Here is a 19,084-nt window from a genome sequence, read left to right as displayed (position 1 = left end):
ACTTTTCGCCTACTACATTCCGGGTGGAACGCAATGCAGGGCGCGGAATAGAGCTTCAATGTTCCCCTCTTTCGGTGCCAAACCAAAACTCGATCGATTAACGGACACTTTACGCGTGGACGCGTGGTGGTAGGCACGTGGGGCAGGACGATGTAAAATAGTTCGGTGCTTGATTTCGTTCCACTTAATCGATACATTGGCGCTTAGGAAATGTAGCTGAGCGCTACAACTGCACCGCATCGCTTTCGTTGCATTCGATGTGCGTGGGATTAACGTTGAGCGGGAAGCACTGAGAAGAATGCTTTGCCAGCAATTCACATACAGTTCAGTTGATTGGTGTTATTTATTTAATAAACGTATAAGGTCACTTCAAATTTAGTTGGAAGGTAATTAGAAAAACTGTAATTGATAGAACAATTATGCATGTAAAAATGTATATCAATGTGTACTAATGTTCATTGATAGAATTTTAATAATGCATCAATTGTGCAAAAACATGCTGGTTCTCCATCAAAAATATTTCATGAGCTCGGTTCAAAATATTGCGGAAACCACTGCACTTTAGCACACTTTACTAGTTAAAATCTCAGTTAAAATTTCACAATTGTCGTCAATAAGCTTTACGAATAATCAAAAATTCTGTAACCATTATTTTTTTAACTGAATTTTGAAAAAATGTTTCGTCAAGATCGTGCTTTTACAATGCATAATTATCGAGTTATCGATTTAATCATATTGTTTGAAGAGATTCAGTAGTCGATCACAACATAGTCCGTCATGATGTTTACATCGTGCGAGTGAAAACATAGTTTTGTTGGATTATTATTTAAATTAGTATAAATGCAGCAAGTATTCCACTCTCAGGAGCACGATAATGTAAGATAATACAATGTTTTACGAAGAATTGTTCACATTTTCCATTTCAACTTGTGATGGATTTGTAACGTCAACGCAAACAACCTGAGCCATCTTAAGAGCTGCAGTAGTTGTAGCGTCTTATGAGCTGTTGTGAAGTTATGAATAAATTATTCTATGCAGATAAACTTGTTTTTGCCAGTCGTAGTTATCAAAAAAGGCATCAAAACGAAGCAACTGTTTTAGTGTATAAAAAAACAATAATAAGAGATATCAGACTAAATTCCATTGTAGTAAATCCTAAACCGAAATCTCAGTTGAATACGAAAGTTTTTTTGTCATTTTTAGCCTAGATTTTTATTTAAAAAAGCTTCACGAAATCTCAGTTGAGTGAATTTCGGTAATTTTTAACCGTGTCGAGAGAGAAAGAGGAACTGGGAAGCTATTCAGTGGAATAGCTCAAGGGCTCAATATTAAGGTATTGTCGTTCAAAAGATTGATAAAACCAGATATTAGAATAAATTACAATAAGGGAAAACAATTAATCAAGCTATTCAGCAGTTACGTGATACAAATAATTAAAAATGAAATCCACCCGCATCTAGATATACAAAGTTTAAAACAGATACTAAATTTAGTCTAACAGATAAAATAGGTTATATTTAAGTGAATGATGGCATAAAAACTGAATTAGTAGATTTTTATTTTAAAAAAAACCGTGACTAGGCAAAAAATGTTAAAAGTCTATACTTAAATGACTGTTTTACCATTTAACAAGTTTTATGCTCCCCTATTGATATTGCCAAATTGATTGTTTTGTATTGTTAATGGAAAATACGTGCTGTTATAATATTTTAGAAACGGGTCGTTTACTTACATTATTTTCAAACAATATTGTTTTGATTTAGTTTTCAAAATTATATATACCATACATTTTTATGTTCGTTTCTTGATTATCATTTTAAAATAACCAAATTTTGAATCGTTACTACTTAAACGCAGCGAATGATGAGGAAAAATCCCTTGACAAGTTAATTTAGGTACAGGACTGGGTAAAATACGAATGAATTTTTTTTTTTTTTCATATGAAAGGTTCACAAAACATCACACAATTTTGGCAAAAACTCGTCGTTATAACATTTCTGCACGAAAGCTACATTCGCTTACTCTCTCCCTCTCGGTCTTCCTCTTTGCCCTTTTTGCGCTTTTCATCAACCGATCGTTATGTGAGCGCGTGAGCTAGACCGTCACATTGACTGGAAGCCATAATTGAATTGTTCGTTCCATCACCATCACGCACGTTTTTGAAAGTTTCGCCCAACACCCTCCACAAAATGAAGCGAGAAATAATAGTCAGCGTTCAATGGTGCGGGAAGGCAACTAAGAAAAAAAAAGCAGTATACACCCATCAGAGCTGAACTCGCTGATGTGAAAGGAAACGATTGAACGTGTAACGCGTTTATCGGGGAGGGCCAAAAAAAAAGCAAAACCATACCTCGCATCCTTTTTCTATGCTCGCTGCTCTGCTACGCTGCCATCGCCTAATGGTTGAGATTCTAATTATCGAACTTTGCTTCGGTTTCTCGTCCCGTTTACCTTTTGGTGCCTGTGTGGCCGTGTGGCGAGAGAGCGGGGAAGGAGGACATTTACAACGACCAAACTTCCAACATTGCAATCACTTTTCGTCCCTTTGCGTACCGCACCGTGCTGCTGGTGACGGTGGAGGTAGCCTTGGGCGGGTCAAACGAGGGTGTAACCGCGCTATACATCTCCAAAAGGAACCTAAGAGAGGCAAAAAAAAACCGCCCGATGGCAAAACCACGCTCTAATGACGCGCTTCGATGATAAAGATGTTACTGTGAAGGTTTTCCTCCCCCAGTTTGCTATTCCCGCAAATGGGGGAGTAACTTTTTTGCTGGGTGCTGCGGCCCCGTGCGGCGCGGAAAAGTTTGCTGTGTGCAATGGTCAGCGGTGAGCGGGAGGGCTGTATAGGTCAGTGTAGGGTAATAAATTTTCTCGAACACCTTCACCGACGGCGGTTTCGGGCTGGAGGCGGGGTTTGTATCCTTTCGCAAGCGTTGATCGTTGCTACTCACGAAAGCAGTTGCGCAAACGGTTACAGGGCAGGGTTGGGATGGTCGAGTTAAGACCACAAAAAAAGACCAACGCACACTATCAGCAGCCGCGATCGGACCGTACCGCCGGTTGGTCGGTGGGTTTGATCTCTGATTGTTCATTTTGTTTTTACCGCACCCTGATTTCCCGCTTATCTGATTAGTGATTTGTTTCGTTTAGTTTTGTGGTAGGCTAGCGGCGACCAAACTAACGTTTCGTTTTATCTCTCACAACACTCTTTGCAGACAACAAATCCATACTGGCCAACACGGACTGGAAAAAGCTGTGGCTAGAGTCGGGGCAGCTGAGCTCGAGCGGCCGGATAGACAATCACCTCGACAGCAGCGACTCCACGCTCATAGACGATGGCGAGGTAAGCTGGCAGTTATTTAAAACCCCGTTTCATGCCTGTTTAGAAGTAAGCTCTGGACTTTTGTTGTAAGGAAGAAACAAGCTATCAAGCTCTTTAGATAACGCTGATGTAACATCTATATGTTGTATTTCGATTTATCTTAATTGTTATATTCTGATCCTGAATTCCGATCGAGGTGCATCCAATCTGGTCGTTGTTACGAGTAATACTGTTTTAACGGAATTTATTATTTTGGTTTATTTTTTACAAGTAGTTTCTTGATATGAATTCATATGAAATCCATTATACCTCTTTTTAATTATCTTTACTGAAGTACACTTATCAAATTTGTTAAAAAACATCCAATAATTTTATTCTAGCAATTGCAAATAACAAGAAGTTGTTAAGATATTTTGATTCTTATTACGGATAGTTTCGAACGTAAAGTTTCAAATTACGGACGTTTCGATTCAAATTTCAAACAGCCTCAAAATATCGTCTATAATCTGTAAATTCACACACCCTACACATTTTTAGTTAAACACTTATTCGAAGGTCTGAACATCCAATTTTGAGCGCTATTTTCCTCCTAGACTGACAGTATGACGGTCGTAAAAACAACGGGATTTGGGTGCGGTTTCTCTTGCACTCGTAGAAAGAACTGCTGCGCGATTCGACGATTTTTCCGGTACAGCTTCCTAAGTATTTACAAAATCTATGTTTAAATGTTTAAATGTCTATGTTTTCTTAATATGATCACTGTCTAGAAAACATTTTTTCAATTAATCACAATTTACTTCGGCTTTTCGGAATTTGAAACTATACAAAAAACTTGCATTGAATTTCAGACAGAAAACACTGTTGCTTTCACGTTGATTACTACCTCGACAAAGGATTCCCACGCCCTTCAGTGCATCTGGACCAGATAAATAGGGATTATCGAAGAAATAAAACAATAGTCAATTAGAAGCTAAACTGCTAATAATGCCTCCGGTGGTGTTTAGTTCACAGACAATATTTATTTATCGTGACATCACTAGCTACTAGAGGACAAATATCTTTTGATTGATTTTAGGCCAGAAACAGGATATATAGAAATTTAAAATAACATAATGATTGTTTTAAGTTTCGAGCTGTAATTTGAATCCAAATGGTATTATTAGTCTTTTTTTTGTAACGCAAAGCAAGATCATGTTAAAGAGTCTGTCAATTGATGTTTAATAATTTTCAGACGAACATATTGACGAGTTTTTCTGTTAAAGTTTAATCTAAATCATCTTTTCAACTATAGGTTAATCTGTTTTATAAAAAGAAAAACTTTCTACTGATTATTATAATGCATCTGTATAATCACTAACCTGATGCTCCTCCTGTAAAAACAACCTCCTGTAAAAGAAAAGCTTATTACTATTTTAACGATACAATTTGCCACGATTCATATTACGCGCTATTATCGCACGGCAACGCCGGTAATAGGCATTTTTAATTAGTGCCTTTTTTAACAGCGACCGTGCAACAGTGCGCATCGAAATTGCTAACTAGTTTAGCCCATCATCATCATTATCTGCTCCGTTCAATACGCATCCTGAACCGGATGCCTCATTGTGCGTAATTTCCTACTCCGACTACTATTCCCCCCCCCCCATCGGTGTTTCACAGATCAGTGCGTTCTGTTGTTCCAGCTGCTCGTTACACCGTTTAGTGCTTCCGCTCACTTGGCAGAGAATAGGGCATCATGAAAGCTGGGCGGTGATACCAAAAAAAACACCCATCCTGTAGACACACACAACACACCACCACCACCACTAACAAGGCAGAAGGTGTGTGTGTGTGTGTGTGTGTGTGTGTGTGTGTGTGTGTGTGTGTGTGTGTGTGTGTGTGTGTGTGTGTGTGTGTGTGTGTGTGTGTGTCGGGCAAGTCCCGACGCTAATTACCAGGTGTTAGTCTTGCACACCTTCTTCTAATTCGCTTTCTTAAAGGAAAGTTTCCTGTCCCCTTGTGTGACAGCACCGCCGCAGCATGGGGTGGGCGTTGAAACGGGTGAAACAAAGTGCGGCTGAAAAGTTCCGTCGGCACGGGCTGTGGAATCACACCCGTAAATAGATAATCATCAACCCAGAACGATTCGCCCTCTGGTCGGCAATCTCCGCCCCTGCGTGCACGGGAGCGCACAACCATTTCAAATAAGCAAAATTAATTAACATCATGTCGCCGCCCGTCGCCGTTTCGGCGGGGTAGAGGGGGGGGGGGGGGCATGCTCTGGCTGAGCGCGGAAGTGAGGCCTTGCGATGATGCCCACTGACTTACGTAAGCTCGCTCGAGGGGAGGGAAGCGTTTTTATTTGCTCACCCGTCGATGGGCGCCGCACACATCGTGTCTTTGTGTTCGCAGGATCACTCGGGTCTGTAACAGGATCCGTTCTAAGTGTTGACAAGAGGCGCGGAGACAATGGAGGGGAGAGTTGTTGGTACTTGTTTTTGTTTGCGGAAGCATAGTGTGGTTCGGAGGCGATTGCTCGAAGGCTAATGAATTCATATTTCGCTTTGCCTGGCGCTTTGGTGGCTCGGAACGTTTTATGCAATATTATGTACTGTGCTGTTTACGGTGTGTTTTCTGGCCTGTTTGCACAAAGCATGAATGAAATACTATTTACATAAAATATGCTTTGCTGCTTACGTTGTGTAGCATGACACTTTGTAAAGTTTAAAAGGATTTGTTTGAAATCATCCAAAGCAACCACATTTACTCAAAAACAATTCCGACACAATGTATTTAACCTTAAAGCCTGAAAATTTAATTTGAGATTATTTCATTTTTATTTAGAATTATTTTTATATTTGCTTCATTAACTGTTGCTCTAAGGATTTTGTATATGTTTTTTAACTTTCATATTTTATGACTAGTTTGTTCCTCCAATAAATTAATTATTTATCTTTTAAAAGTTAAACACCATTCACTTGAACACCTTTAAGCCAAAAAGTCTGAAAGCAAAACGGCAAAATTCGATCCGAATAATGAGGAAAATACAAAACAAAGCAAACAACAAGGACACGAAGCAGCACGTGCTGGTGCAGAGCAGCAGGTCAAACAATTTCCCATTAACCGTTCCACGGGCACGGCCGAGCGTCTCGTATGGCGCAGAGGATGTGCCGTTGTCATTAACATTTCCGACAGCAACGCAGCAGGAATGGTCACTTTCGGGACAAAAAAACGAAGGTAGTTTAGTCTAAAGGGAGAACAAGGGAATGGAAAGGCAGGAACGGACGAAATAAAATCCCCATCCCCAGCTCCCCGAAACTCATCCCGCAGGGCTAATGGTGTCAGGTTGGGAGCTTGAGTGACAATCTTTCGGCACACCGAGCGAGCGATCGAGATGAACCGGAAAGGCGGTTTGGGGCCTGATTGGAGGGTTGAGTCGGGCAGCAGCCAAGGTGTTCGTTGTCGAAGGATATTGTCCGCATGGCAGTCTTAACGGCAGAAACTTCCGCTCCCCCTTCTCTCATCTTGAACACTATTAATATCATTTCAGTCATCTACAGTATCTTGCTTGGGTGGGTGTTTAGGGGTTGTTGTTTTTTTTTTTGGTTTAGGTTGCTGCGAATCTTCACATTGTTCCCTGACCCATGTTAAAGATTTGGACACTTTGGACCGAAAAGGGAGGACTGAGCAATTTTGTTGTTGCAAAGATTCCTTTACTGCAAGAAAGCTCGATGAAAAACATCTGCGTGGCTGTCTGAGACTCACCTGACCAATCTAACTCCCTAACGATGAAGTGCATGCCTCTAACTAGTCCCGTGGCCTTCGAGCGCTCTCGCTCTGTCATCTGCAGTCGAAACAATTCGTTGCTGTAGTTAGTTGCGTAAATGGTGCGGAAGCTCGTTCTCTTTCACACACACACACACATTCAAGATGACGAAAATCCGAAAACGGCACCCACAGACTCATCCAGGGAAAAGGTGAAGAAAACACCTTTCACTGTACTATTTTGTTTTTCTCTCCCAACCGGTCGGCAGCGAATGATAAGGATCACGTGGCAAGGATGGGACCTCCTGCTAGGCGGCTCTGTTTTTTCTTCTTCTCTCTGTTTCACGCGAGGTTGTTCTCAAGGATGTTTTATTTCCTTGCTCGTAAGCAACGGAAAGCCCTCCTCTCGGTGAGGTTATTTTTCTCGCGCTGATCAATTTATCTTCGCCACTCTCCGGCACTCTGTCGACATCTCCGGCTCAGTTGCTCGGCGCTTTGCGGCTGCCCCGTCCCCGTCGCGCTCGGTCAGCTGCACCGGACACCTTCGTCAACTGTCGGACCGTAATTTCGGATCATTTGTCATTTAGATTTGCGCTCCGGTTGTTTTTTCTCTCCTTTCCTTCCCTGTGTCTTGTTGTTGTGCTGGGTCGAGAGCACGGGAAGGTAATTTCGTTTGCGTACGCGTCCTTGAGGACGACAACGCGTCTGGGTGGTGCTTGCTCTTGCTCTCATCTTGCTAGATTCTTTCCCTACCCTTGCTGTACCGTTTCCGTTTTCCTGGGAGGGATCGAGTTCATCGCACTGTTAGCAATTTACTGACCCACAAATGACCGCAAACATGCCCACCGTACTGGTTAGTACTACTTGAGCCTATTTGCCCATCAAGCTCCATCCTCATCCACTGGGCCGAGGACGTGTTGTGGGCTAGAAAATGTCTTCCCTTTCCATCCACAAAAAAGGGAGCACTCACCTCCCCAACAAAATGTTGGTAACGTGTTAGAAAAATAGTGAAAGGACACTACGGCACTGTTTGGTTTTATGGGTGAATTCCGTCTGACAGCTACCGGACAACCGGCGGAAAGGCTGGACATGGGGAGCTGCACACCCAAAAATACCTAAACCTCAGCAAACACTGGCGACCGGGGAGGGGTGAACGATACTTCGAACGCTCTTCTTCGCTTTTGCCTTTTTTTGTTCGCTTCCTCCCCAACCTCGACATGCTTTTGAAGTCTGGTGAGCTGAACAATCAGTTACATGTTTTTTTTTGCTGGTCCTGTTATATCCTACTTGAGCTAGCCTGCCTGTCACTCTCGCATAGTGTACACAAATCAATATCCGAAGCATAGTTTGTGCAAATGGGCACGATGGGTCGCATGTGGAGTGGAGCGGAATCAATTTCTCCATTTTCTGCCCAATTGACCGTGTATGGAAAAGTTTTGCTGGTGGAAAATCGTATGGCAAATGGAACCACTTCCGGGTAGCGGCCGTACACGCGGTTTAAGTGGAGGTATCGGGCTTGATTGAGCGCGCAGCGGTTAGCGATTATTTCATCAAAAGCGCAGTAACAAGTATGGTTTGCATTGTGCAATCACGCTAATTGTTTGTAAGCTCTTCATCGGGGAGCATGTTTGCATTACATGTTTGCCAATGCTGTGTTCTATCGAAGCATCACATAGCTTTCCTATCGATGGATAAAACGTATGAGCGATCAATAATCTCATGCTATTCCTGGAAGAGTTGAGAATATTTATATGAATTAAAAAATCATATCTTTTCAGCAGTATAATGTTCTAATTAAAGTCTACAGGGGGACAACGTAAATGTTATGCTCTTTTTTATGCCATAAAATGTAAACCAGATTTAATTTATCCATCGAATCGATATCTACAGCATCTTTAAGTAGTAAAATTATTGAACTTGATTGAGTTCAAATCTTTCTCCATTGTATATGTAAAAAGAAGCCATTGCAAAGCCGCACGCACAACTTCATTTGATATTTTGTCCTAAATCTTTATCAAATCATTCTTGAATTCGTCCTAACTCATGTGCTAACGTTGTCGAACTTTTCTAGCATTTATCTTCAAATACTGCATTTCCATGGCTTCAAACATGGAGAAGCTCCATGCCACTCAGATGAGCTGATCAAATAAGGAAAATTCTCCTTACGCAATTCCTATTCGATTGAAGCATTCTGAACTGGAGTTGAATCCTGTTGAAAGCAAAAACTTTTGTCTTTCTCCAAAAGTATTTCAGTGCATGGATTCAAATTGTTTTGAACAACGTTAAGCAAATAGTATGCCTTGTTTAGTGTTACGCCTCTGTCAATGAATCAATGGGGCAATTTCCCATTTGTCGATACAGCTCCCAGACCAACTCAGGTGCTGCATTTCGATATTGTTCGACTGTTTTTGAACAGCTGCTATATCAAAAAAGCAACATCACTTCTAGAGCTATCAATTAGGTACATTATTAGGTTGGTACCAATGTGCGTTTTCAGGGTGCGTTAAATCTGACCACTCTAGTACTATTTGAATCCAATATGAAATTTTGTTGAGAGCTGAATTGAAAAAAGGGCTTTATTGTTCAATAGTAAACACGCAATGCCACGACACAGAATAAAATGAGACATAAGCACATGTTGCTTCTACGTTGCTGCCCTGTAGAGAACGATCAGAGCAAACATTTCCATGTGTAAAATTTTAAGATTTTCACTCTTGCTCATTGTTTTGTCTTCCCAACAAAACACATTCAGCAAAATTCCGCGTAAAGACTGTGAAACAATGCACGAGTGCATTTGTTACACATGATTGAATAAATAATTATGCTAAAATGATACGCAAGACATAACCTTATTGAATGTCAAAACATTTCAAGCTTTTGGCTTACTGTTTCCGGGAAAACCGCTAATTATCGGCAAGAGAGCCGCAAGGTGAAAGAAAACCCCTACTCACCACATTGTTATCGTGCATGTAATACAAACGATGCGATCAATAAGAGTGATTTCCATTTTGTACTGTTGTTACATCTCCGTTTACCCATTTCCTGATTAAGACCACACCCAACGAGTTACTCGCCCGAGGGGCTACAGCTTTTGAATAGCAAAAATTAATTACCATTTCTACGCTCTTCCCTTTGTTAGATCGCATTTACATACTTCCATCCACACACACACACATACAAACATGAATAAAAACACGAACGTTCGAATACCTACACATCCGGTGCCTTCCTCAACCCCGCCGAAACCACCGAGAGCTTGTTGAATTCTTCAAAACAACTCCAAAGCGCGTAGAGCGCGCACGGGTGCTAACGAAATGATGTTTCACGGTTTGTTTATTTTAATAGCTCTTTCAGCGGGTACCACTTTTCGCCACGGAACTAACACAAGAGTTGTGGAGGGGGGGGGGGGGGGGGGGTGGGGAGACATTCTTGCCATAAAAATGGAGCTATTGTCGCGCAGGGTGGGGACAAGAAGAAGTGCAGGAATTAAATAACTAGTAACAGGAAGCAAATGATGTCATCCTCACTGCGTTCCCGACCGGTTTGAAACCGTTCACTTACACGCGATCGTAACCCGGGTACGGGAAAGCAGGAAAAAGGGGGAGCACGACAAAGGGAAAATAGGACCGGAGTGACAGCTATTTCACGGTGACACTTTTATCATAGAGCACGCAAAAAATTATACAGAGCACAGCCCTGCTTGCCGTCTTTCCTGCTTTGTCATACCGTGCCGCGTTTCGGGAGACGGGCGGAAATCGCAAAGTAGTGCTTCGTTTCGCAATAAGTCGGGGCGAGCGTTTGTGTCGTGCATTCTGAACACTACGGTGGCAAAATGTCAACTTTTGTAGGCACCATTTTGATCTGGCGGCAGGGCACGGCGTGCAGTGAAGGTTGGTCGCAGGTTAAGAGTTTTCAAACACGCGCTCTGCAAGAACGTGATAGATGAATGATGTCCCCGCGCAGATGGATGGAATAGCAGATGTAAGGTAGGGCACGGCAGCAGTGGAGAACACAACAAATGAGATTTTCCACTTCATGCATTCCTTCCCGCTGCGCTGGATCTGATGCTGGAGCCGTACTGCACTCAGGGCTGGAGCTGAAACTTTACCATCATTTGATTTCAGCTCAATGCTCCACATTGCCGTCCACCCTCCTCAATTCCTGTACTGGTCATCCCCCATCCGACTTCCGATAGGCGACACGTTGTAACAGTGGAAAGTTTTTCAATTTCACAAATTGTTCCCGACATTACAACTTGCCTTGTTTCTTGACACCAACTTCGGCAGCGTTATCGGTTTCCCCCGTTTTTAATGACACTCGATGACACGGCACGCGGACAAAAGGGGAGGTGCCGTGGGTTGGCGCTGCTCGTGCAGCACCGGGCACAGTGGATGGGATACACTAGCGGGTACGGCATTAGGGCGCAAATCACGGTGCAAAAACCGCAAAACCGAGGCAACATCAGCGGCCATGCGCCATGGTGGGATTTTTTTTTTGTTTTTCTTACTTTCAACATTGTACACGCTACGCTGTTCGCGCACACTTGGTAAAACAAACGAGTTTTCTGCTAAAGCTAAAATCAACTAGAGATGTGAGGAAAGCAAAAAAAAACACCACCAGACAAAGAGTTGCAAACCAAGAGCGAGGATTAAAACACAACTTTCTTTGGGTTACCCATTTCACCTACATTATCTACTACTGCTACTCTCTCTCTATATTTTTGTCTCTATGTATCTTTCTATCCTTTCCTTTGTATTCAAATGGACAGTTTCCACAACGGCAGTACGAGTCTCGATGAGACAAACCATGAATTTGCCTGTTTTACGAGAACCGTACCCGTCTACTCGGGAAAGTTATCCAATGATTATGCTATTTAAGTTTGATGTCGAATGCAAAAACGAGCGCCCGCGCCAAACATGGCATGGCGGCAAGGGGTACGGCCCACTCTGTTAAAGTGAGGCTGATTTCGTTTTATTTCTCTTGCCTGTTTGGCCTTTCTGTTTGTGTTTGTGCGCTTTTATTTCCACTTGCACACTGTTATACTCACCCAAACAAACGACGCAAAACGTTCAACTTTTTGCTACAAAGTGGACTTTTGGAAAACAATCGTCATAAGGTGTGCTAGTTTATGGGTTGGCCCGTTTGCGACGGAGCATATCTTAATGTTGCTTATGATATGGCAGAGTTTTCCTGCATCTGAGCAGGGCTGCTTTTCAGGTAGTCTAGGCCACGGGGCGTCAGCTTGCTGGTGGATTGGTTTAAATAATTGAAAAGTGTTTGTGTTTTATTTCAAATATACCCAACAGTGGAATAATACGTTATTGTATCTACTTAGATGTGTGAAATGATTGCTGTTGCTAAAAATAGACCTATATTTATCTAGATATTCAAGTCACATGTAATACGAATGGTTCTTTTTTCATACGTGTCTTCAGATGGACTTAGTTGGAAAACTTGACTTGATATTAATGTTTTATTAGTCCTTATTGGAATATTAATTAACTGAATTAACAATTTTATATTATTTTCCTGTAATGTTCTGAGTCCTACATTATTCCATCAAACTAAATATATCATCAATCGCTAACGTAACGTTTATTTCACATTTCAATCACTCCTTCATATATTTGATGATGCTTTTCTGACGTGTAAAATTCATCACTTTCCGCACGGCTCCATTCATTCAACCATACAGACTCGATTGTTTGCCTGAACAGCCCTCGACCTCCAGTTGCTCAACGACTCTCCACTCGTATTCAATGGAGCGTCGAAAGTTTTATCCCAAAACTCTTGCCCCACTGTCATAAACCCGGAAATCGTTCTTCTGAACCGTTGTTTGCAAAGTACACCTCCTTCACTGTGCACATTCCCCAGCCCAACCCCCGAAAGCTCGACCTGTGGTTCGCTTCTGTATTCGCTCGATTGCGTCTAATTTTGAAGTAATTCTTCAAACTCTTCTCACTCACCCGATCGATGTTCGCGATGGGAAACGCGAGGGTGATGGCCAAGGGTGATGTCCTGAGGTAACCGTTTCCTTTCAGGCCATTGGTAGGCCGTACGGTCGGTTATACATCATCCTGTCCGTAAAATGTCCACCCACCCGCAGTGGGTGAGTGGTGAAAAATTAACTTCTCACAGCGTGAGCTCTACTGGCTGCGTATGCCATGCCCGTAGTGCCGGATTAGAAGAAACGACTGGAGAAAAATTATCCCCAGCTCAAAACAGATGCGATCATTCGAGCTGCTCGGGGAACGATCCGGACGATGTCCACGAGCAAATTCGTCCGTTGCCAGGTCGGGTCCAAGCTTAGTGCGAAAGCGAAGATGTGCTAATAAAATTATAACCGTTTTATGACTTTCAAAAACACGGCCTAAGCCCACGCATCACCAGCCTCTTCTCACTCGTGCTCGAGAGGGAACACCGGTGGTGCAGTGCTTGGGAATAAGCTCGTCACCGAGGCCGCCTGGTACTGGTTGTTTATCTACCGATGTGGAGGGGGGAAAGATTCCCATGCACACCCATCAAACGTCGTAAAGCCAGCATAACGAGCGGCAAAGTTAAGCGGCCCAATCGGACTCGACCGGAAACCGAAACTGTACGACCCAGCATAAAAACTGCCTGTCGCTTGTCCGTTTGCTTGCGTCCGAACTAAATGTGATAGGCCGATGATACCGGTGGACGTCTGGTCACATTTTGAGCTCCAGTTTCCGGTGAGTTATGGTCCTGGCAGTTCGTTGGAGCGAGTTGTTATGTTATACGGTTGAGCGAGTGTAGGGAAGAAAAAAAACAACACCGTATGGTCATCGTATCTGGGATGTAAATGTGTCACCGTAAGTTCCATTCAAATGATGCTAGGACTCGTCCGTCATGGTTACGATCAGAAGATTGAACCAAATAAACAAGGCTTCGCAGTGCATCGTGGGAGACTAATGTTTATGATTGTGTGCGTAAAACTGTTGGACTGTTATTTTTCCAATGGTATTTGCAATCCAATTAAAATCTTTTGGCTATAATAGACTTGTTTCATGCATGTTATCGGAATTGAATCATATTCCTGTTTGTATATAATAAGTTAAAATCAAATGCCCCTCTCTAAATGAACGTTGAAAACAATTTAACCTAAAGATTGACATTCATGGTGGCATAAATTGTAATCTTTATTTTTAAAGTGGACCGGAAAATATGTTTTCTTCCCTCTATGCAACACAATGATTTAGTAATGTCGCCTGTACTAACGATTCTGCACATTGAAAAGAGGCAATTTTCAAACATCATACAAAAAAGAGTTCAAAATTAAACACATTTCAAACAAGCACTCACACACAGAAAAAACACCATATAAATCATTGGTCCCATTGCCGCTGGGAATGATATTATCGTTCGCACGGTTCATAATTGTACTTCTCTGGGCGACAATGTCACATATCATAACCCTCATGAACGGGGGGGGGGGGGTACTTTTCCATCTAGTTTAAAATGAAAAACCTTTCACTCGCCTTTTTCGCACTGCGCGCTGAGTGGCAAATGGTAAATGTAAAAAAAAGTGAAACATTTATTTTCCACGAAAGCACCACCATCACCGGTACAGCGGCAAACTGGAGGGTGAACAGTGACCGGGCAACGATTAGCTAGCTTTCGGACCGAGCAAACCAAGCGAATGGGACTGTTCGTGACACCGGTTAAATTGATATGCTTTATTAAATTGTTGATAAATGAACTGTCGCCCTTGCACAGTCGGTTCGAGGTTCAGGTCGAGATCGTTTGATGATTGCCAACATTGCCATTGTTTCGTTTTTCATTAGTCACGTGCCCGCTTTTTTCGGACGTATTTTGGGGCCGTTTTTATTGGCTGTTGGGTGTGGCTCAATGCATGGCATAATCTCGTTAACAGATTGTATGAAAATATAGGATCGTAATGTCCAGTTGTTAGAACTTAAACGCAATGAATCGGGCAAATTTGATGTGAGTATCATGCAAGATTATTCCATCGATAATGGACGCTTTGGAAACCATTCTCGAAACAGTACCTGAGTATATTTGGTGTATTTTTTTTGTTTTATCCATCCATTTTTATTATCGTTTCATACTAAAGACTCCTAAAACATTACCAACCTAGAGTAATTGAGTTCATCTCTCGGAATTATCAATCAATCATGATTATTTTTGCAATAAGTAGAAAACAAGTTTCAAGACACTCGATATCGTTACTTTGTGTCTTACTTTTTAGAACTTTGTCGGCAAAGAAGGTTGTCCTTTTCGTGATTTGCTTCACTTAAAATCCAGCAACGATGCACGCAAATCCTGCCAAGCTGACAGAACGTTCTTAAATTTGCATTTCCCGTCTAGCAACAACAACCCGGTAACGAACGTCGAGCATGCCGGAAGTAATGCGCCTGTGTGTGTGCGTGTATGTGTGCCACCGTATCGTTGCAAACGAAGCTTCCCATCCCTTAGCACGCCCCGCTTACCTTCTGGCTTGGCAAAAGGTGTGCATGCAGCTCAAGCCCTCACTTGTAAGGACACGTTTGCAAAACCAAAATCGGTTATCCACCTGCTTTACCTCGGCTTCGATAAGATCCAAACCGGCTAAAGGAGGAACCAGAGGTGGAGGACGTAGAAAAGCTGGTGAAATATTATTTATACACCAACACGCGTGTGGAATGAAGCAGAAACAGGAGCAGGAAATAAATCTTTCACAAACATTTGACAAATATTGACTGCGGCAACGGAATGGAAATGCTATCCGAAATGGAAAACTCTCTCACACACACACACACAAATCCATACACATGTTCACACACAAATACATGGACGAGTTCAGCCACTTTTACGGTGACCATTTTACTCCCGCGCGGCATTATGCAGGCAGCCGTATACTTTATGGGTCGTTTACGTCGTCAAGACGCTGCACCTACGCTGCGCCCCGTCGAACGGTTCATGCCAGGGATCGGTTTTCGTTCGGCACAAATTTTCAGAGTAGATTTTTATGTCCCCGTGCCTCTATTTGCATATTATTACGTACGCGCTTCAACTGCCAAGTGCGGCAGCATTGTCGGGGGCCTGGCTTCGGTACCGCACACCGTTGCGCACCTGAGGTTGCAGGTGGTGGCTTTGGTTGGGTGTACTCGTGCAAATTATGATATTTTCATATTAAAGCTAGGATCAGCCATGCTCACGTGATGGTATTAGCTTTAAAATGTACAACCAACATATTACAAATACGTATTTGCCTTTCTTTAAACTCAGAATTTGAAGAGTGTTTCACGCCTGCTTGTATTACAGCAATTTTATCAATTTTCAGCCATAATTTAACGTTTTTATGATAGATGACGTTTCCCACTTCAATGATTTTTAACCATCTCATGTACACCGTTGAAAGTTTACGACAATTATTCCTTAATCTAATTCATCAAACTTGTGGACGAAGGATACGCAAAACTTCGCTGTCTATTTACCGCCACGAGAAAACCAGCGGCTCCCGTTACATTAATTTATTATAACATCGCATCGAAAAGCATCGCAAACACGAGTGATCACATCGCTCCATCCAAATGTCCCGGTTGTCCGTTCACACTCTTTGATGAGTGGAAGTGGATAGATTAGCACAAACCTCGCACTCATCAATCACGAAGATAAATGATGATTATTTGTATTTATAAGAAAGTCCCCCCCCCCCATTCCGCATCATTCAAACGGGTGGCCACGTGTGCGTGGATGTAATTTAATTTGAGTGGGCTTGATTCTATTCTAAAAAGTTTCATTACTTCCCGTCTTGTTCTGTTCAACAACAACAAAAATAAAGTACTTACTGGTTTTTCTTTTCTTTACCATCTTTTCTTACAGGTGATGGCGCACAACACAACCGTCCAGCTCGGTGGAGTCGCGTTCCTGGTGTGCAAAGTGGCCGGCGTGGACAGAGTGGGTGTAAATTGGGTTTGTCTAAGTGTTTGATTTGCATTTCCTTCTCACTGTTCGCACACCCAAAAAAAAAAACACATTAAATTATAAAGTATCCTCCATACAGTGGACGATCGTTGCGATTGCATCGCTGCGTTGTGATGCATTCGCAAAAACAAACCATATTTAATAGGAAAATGATTGAATCTGTGGATCATTCGATTGGATTAATTCATTCATTACACGATTTAATAATTGTTTTCTTTGTTATAATTTTGTTTTATATCACTTATGAGCATCACTCATCATCCTTATCCACCTTTTAAAAATATGTTTGTAGTTTTTTTTTTAAATCGACTTAACGACCTGTTGCCCTGCTACGAATGCCATTTTATCTTGCGTAATACCATTTGCTACAATCGACATCCAATATCAATGAAAAAAGCACATCAAAGGCGTTACAATTTTCGCACATATTTTTTATTTAACAAAACGAAAACGAAGAAATTCAACACTCGTGCTTCTGCTGCCCTGAATGAGACATTTAATTTCAAACAAAAAGGTCACCTGCAACATGGTTGCATCATGTTCGGCCCTCGTTACGCACCCATTATGCATTTATTTTAATTAACGGCTAGCCGGTTACATACGGTTCACACACATTTTTTTTTTCGTTTTTCTCAGCCCAACTCCTTTTGTAAACGGGATCGGGAACAAAACGAAAGCTCTTTGAACCTTGAACAACAAGCTACAACAATTCATCGGGTTTGGTGAGCTGGAAAATGCAAAAAAACTCTCTCCCGTGTACGTTCGTTATTGTTTGGCGCAGTTTTGTATGTTCCACTTACACACTTCCTTTCGACCCACGTGTAATGAACCGCTTAATTGTGTGTTTCCATAGTTTAACGTGAGCTTGGGGCCAATTAAAAGCTCGCGCCCAATGCCAAAGCGTAATAACAGTTGCCACGAAAAACATCAATGAAATGATAGGGCCGAACAATGCACACCGGCGCTTCTCATTTTACAAAGCATTCTGTCGAGTTTGTTGCATTTTGTGTTGTGTCCTAACGGAAGTTTTTGTTTCCTTTAGCCTCTTCGCTCTCTCTCTCTCTCTCTCTCTATCTCTCTCTCTCAAAAATGGAACCACTTTGACCTGCAACACTGCAAGCTTTGTTCCATTGATTTATGGCGATTATTTACGACCATCGAGGGCCAACGATTTCACTGCAGTATCTGGGTAGCGCTAATCCTCATTAGGCTAGCGCCTGTGCCGGCACGCCCAGTTTGCGCCTATCTTTTGCGGCAGAGAAAAACACATTACCGGCCTACCGGCGTTTTAGCGTGTGTGTGTGTGTGTGTATTTTTCGAACAAATTTAGAAGCAAACGAGGTCGATTTTTGAAAGGAAAAAAAACGACCGTACCAAAAAGCCTCAGTTGCAGCCTTAATCTTTCTAGACGAGCAGAAATCCAACAAGGAAAAGAATATAAACGTCGAGCAACTACGGTACGCGGGCAGCACTCGGTTCGTGGTACCGACAAACAATTCGGTACCCGGTTTGGAAAACCTGGAATAATTTCCCAGCACAAAACAATGCCAACCATAACGCAAAACAAAAATCGCAAAACAAGTCCAAATTCCTGTTCCTCGGTTAGGCCGCCCGGTACGGCAGGGTAAACATTTATTCTGGTGAAAAATCCAGCCATTTGCGGAGCGTCCCCAGCCCCAGACGGATTAGAAGAATGCAATTCAATACCGTTACGGTTGATCCGGTGCCTGGTTTGGGGTGAGCCGGGATGATCCGTTGGCCTGGTTTTTCTTGGAAAAGGCTGAACAATTTTCTGTTCAAAAATATACACACTCAGCCCCAACCAATGGGGTGTTGTGGTTGAGGTTTTGGGCAGTGTGCAAAGCGTGCGAGTTCATGAGTTTTGTAGGGGCATATGCAAAAAAGCCCCGATGAAATACTAGCCTATGCATTTACAACCTTCCGCACAGAAAAGCACAACACACAGCATAAACACTTGCAACGACAGTGTGGCAATGCAAGTGAAACAAACGCCTGCTGGGGTAATAATTTATCTTAATGTGCATGATAACTTATTTGCTGAGAAGGTGGAGC

At 42.3% G+C, this 19,084-nt stretch overlaps 1 protein-coding gene across 3 annotated transcripts in view; it reads left to right on the top strand.

Moving 5' to 3' along the window:
• Positions 1–19,084, top strand: part of LOC120948953 (zwei Ig domain protein zig-8) — a 212,108-nt gene that overhangs the window by 97,858 nt on the left and 95,166 nt on the right. For 2 of the 3 annotated variants that reach the window (XM_040365835.2, XM_040365834.2), the window contains exons 4-5: positions 3,216–3,343; positions 16,910–16,999. In XM_040365835.2, coding sequence (XP_040221769.1) covers positions 3,216–3,343; positions 16,910–16,999 — 218 coding nt within the window. The remainder of the gene's footprint in view (positions 1–3,215; positions 3,344–16,909; positions 17,000–19,084) is intronic. The other variant, XM_049606790.1, reaches the window with a different exon arrangement.

Source organism: Anopheles coluzzii, chromosome 2, assembly GCF_943734685.1.
Source record: "Anopheles coluzzii chromosome 2, AcolN3, whole genome shotgun sequence".
NCBI lineage: Eukaryota > Metazoa > Arthropoda > Insecta > Diptera > Culicidae > Anopheles > Anopheles coluzzii.
The sequence above is the reverse complement of the archived record's forward strand: the minus strand, read 5'-3'. Positions and strand labels throughout refer to the sequence as shown.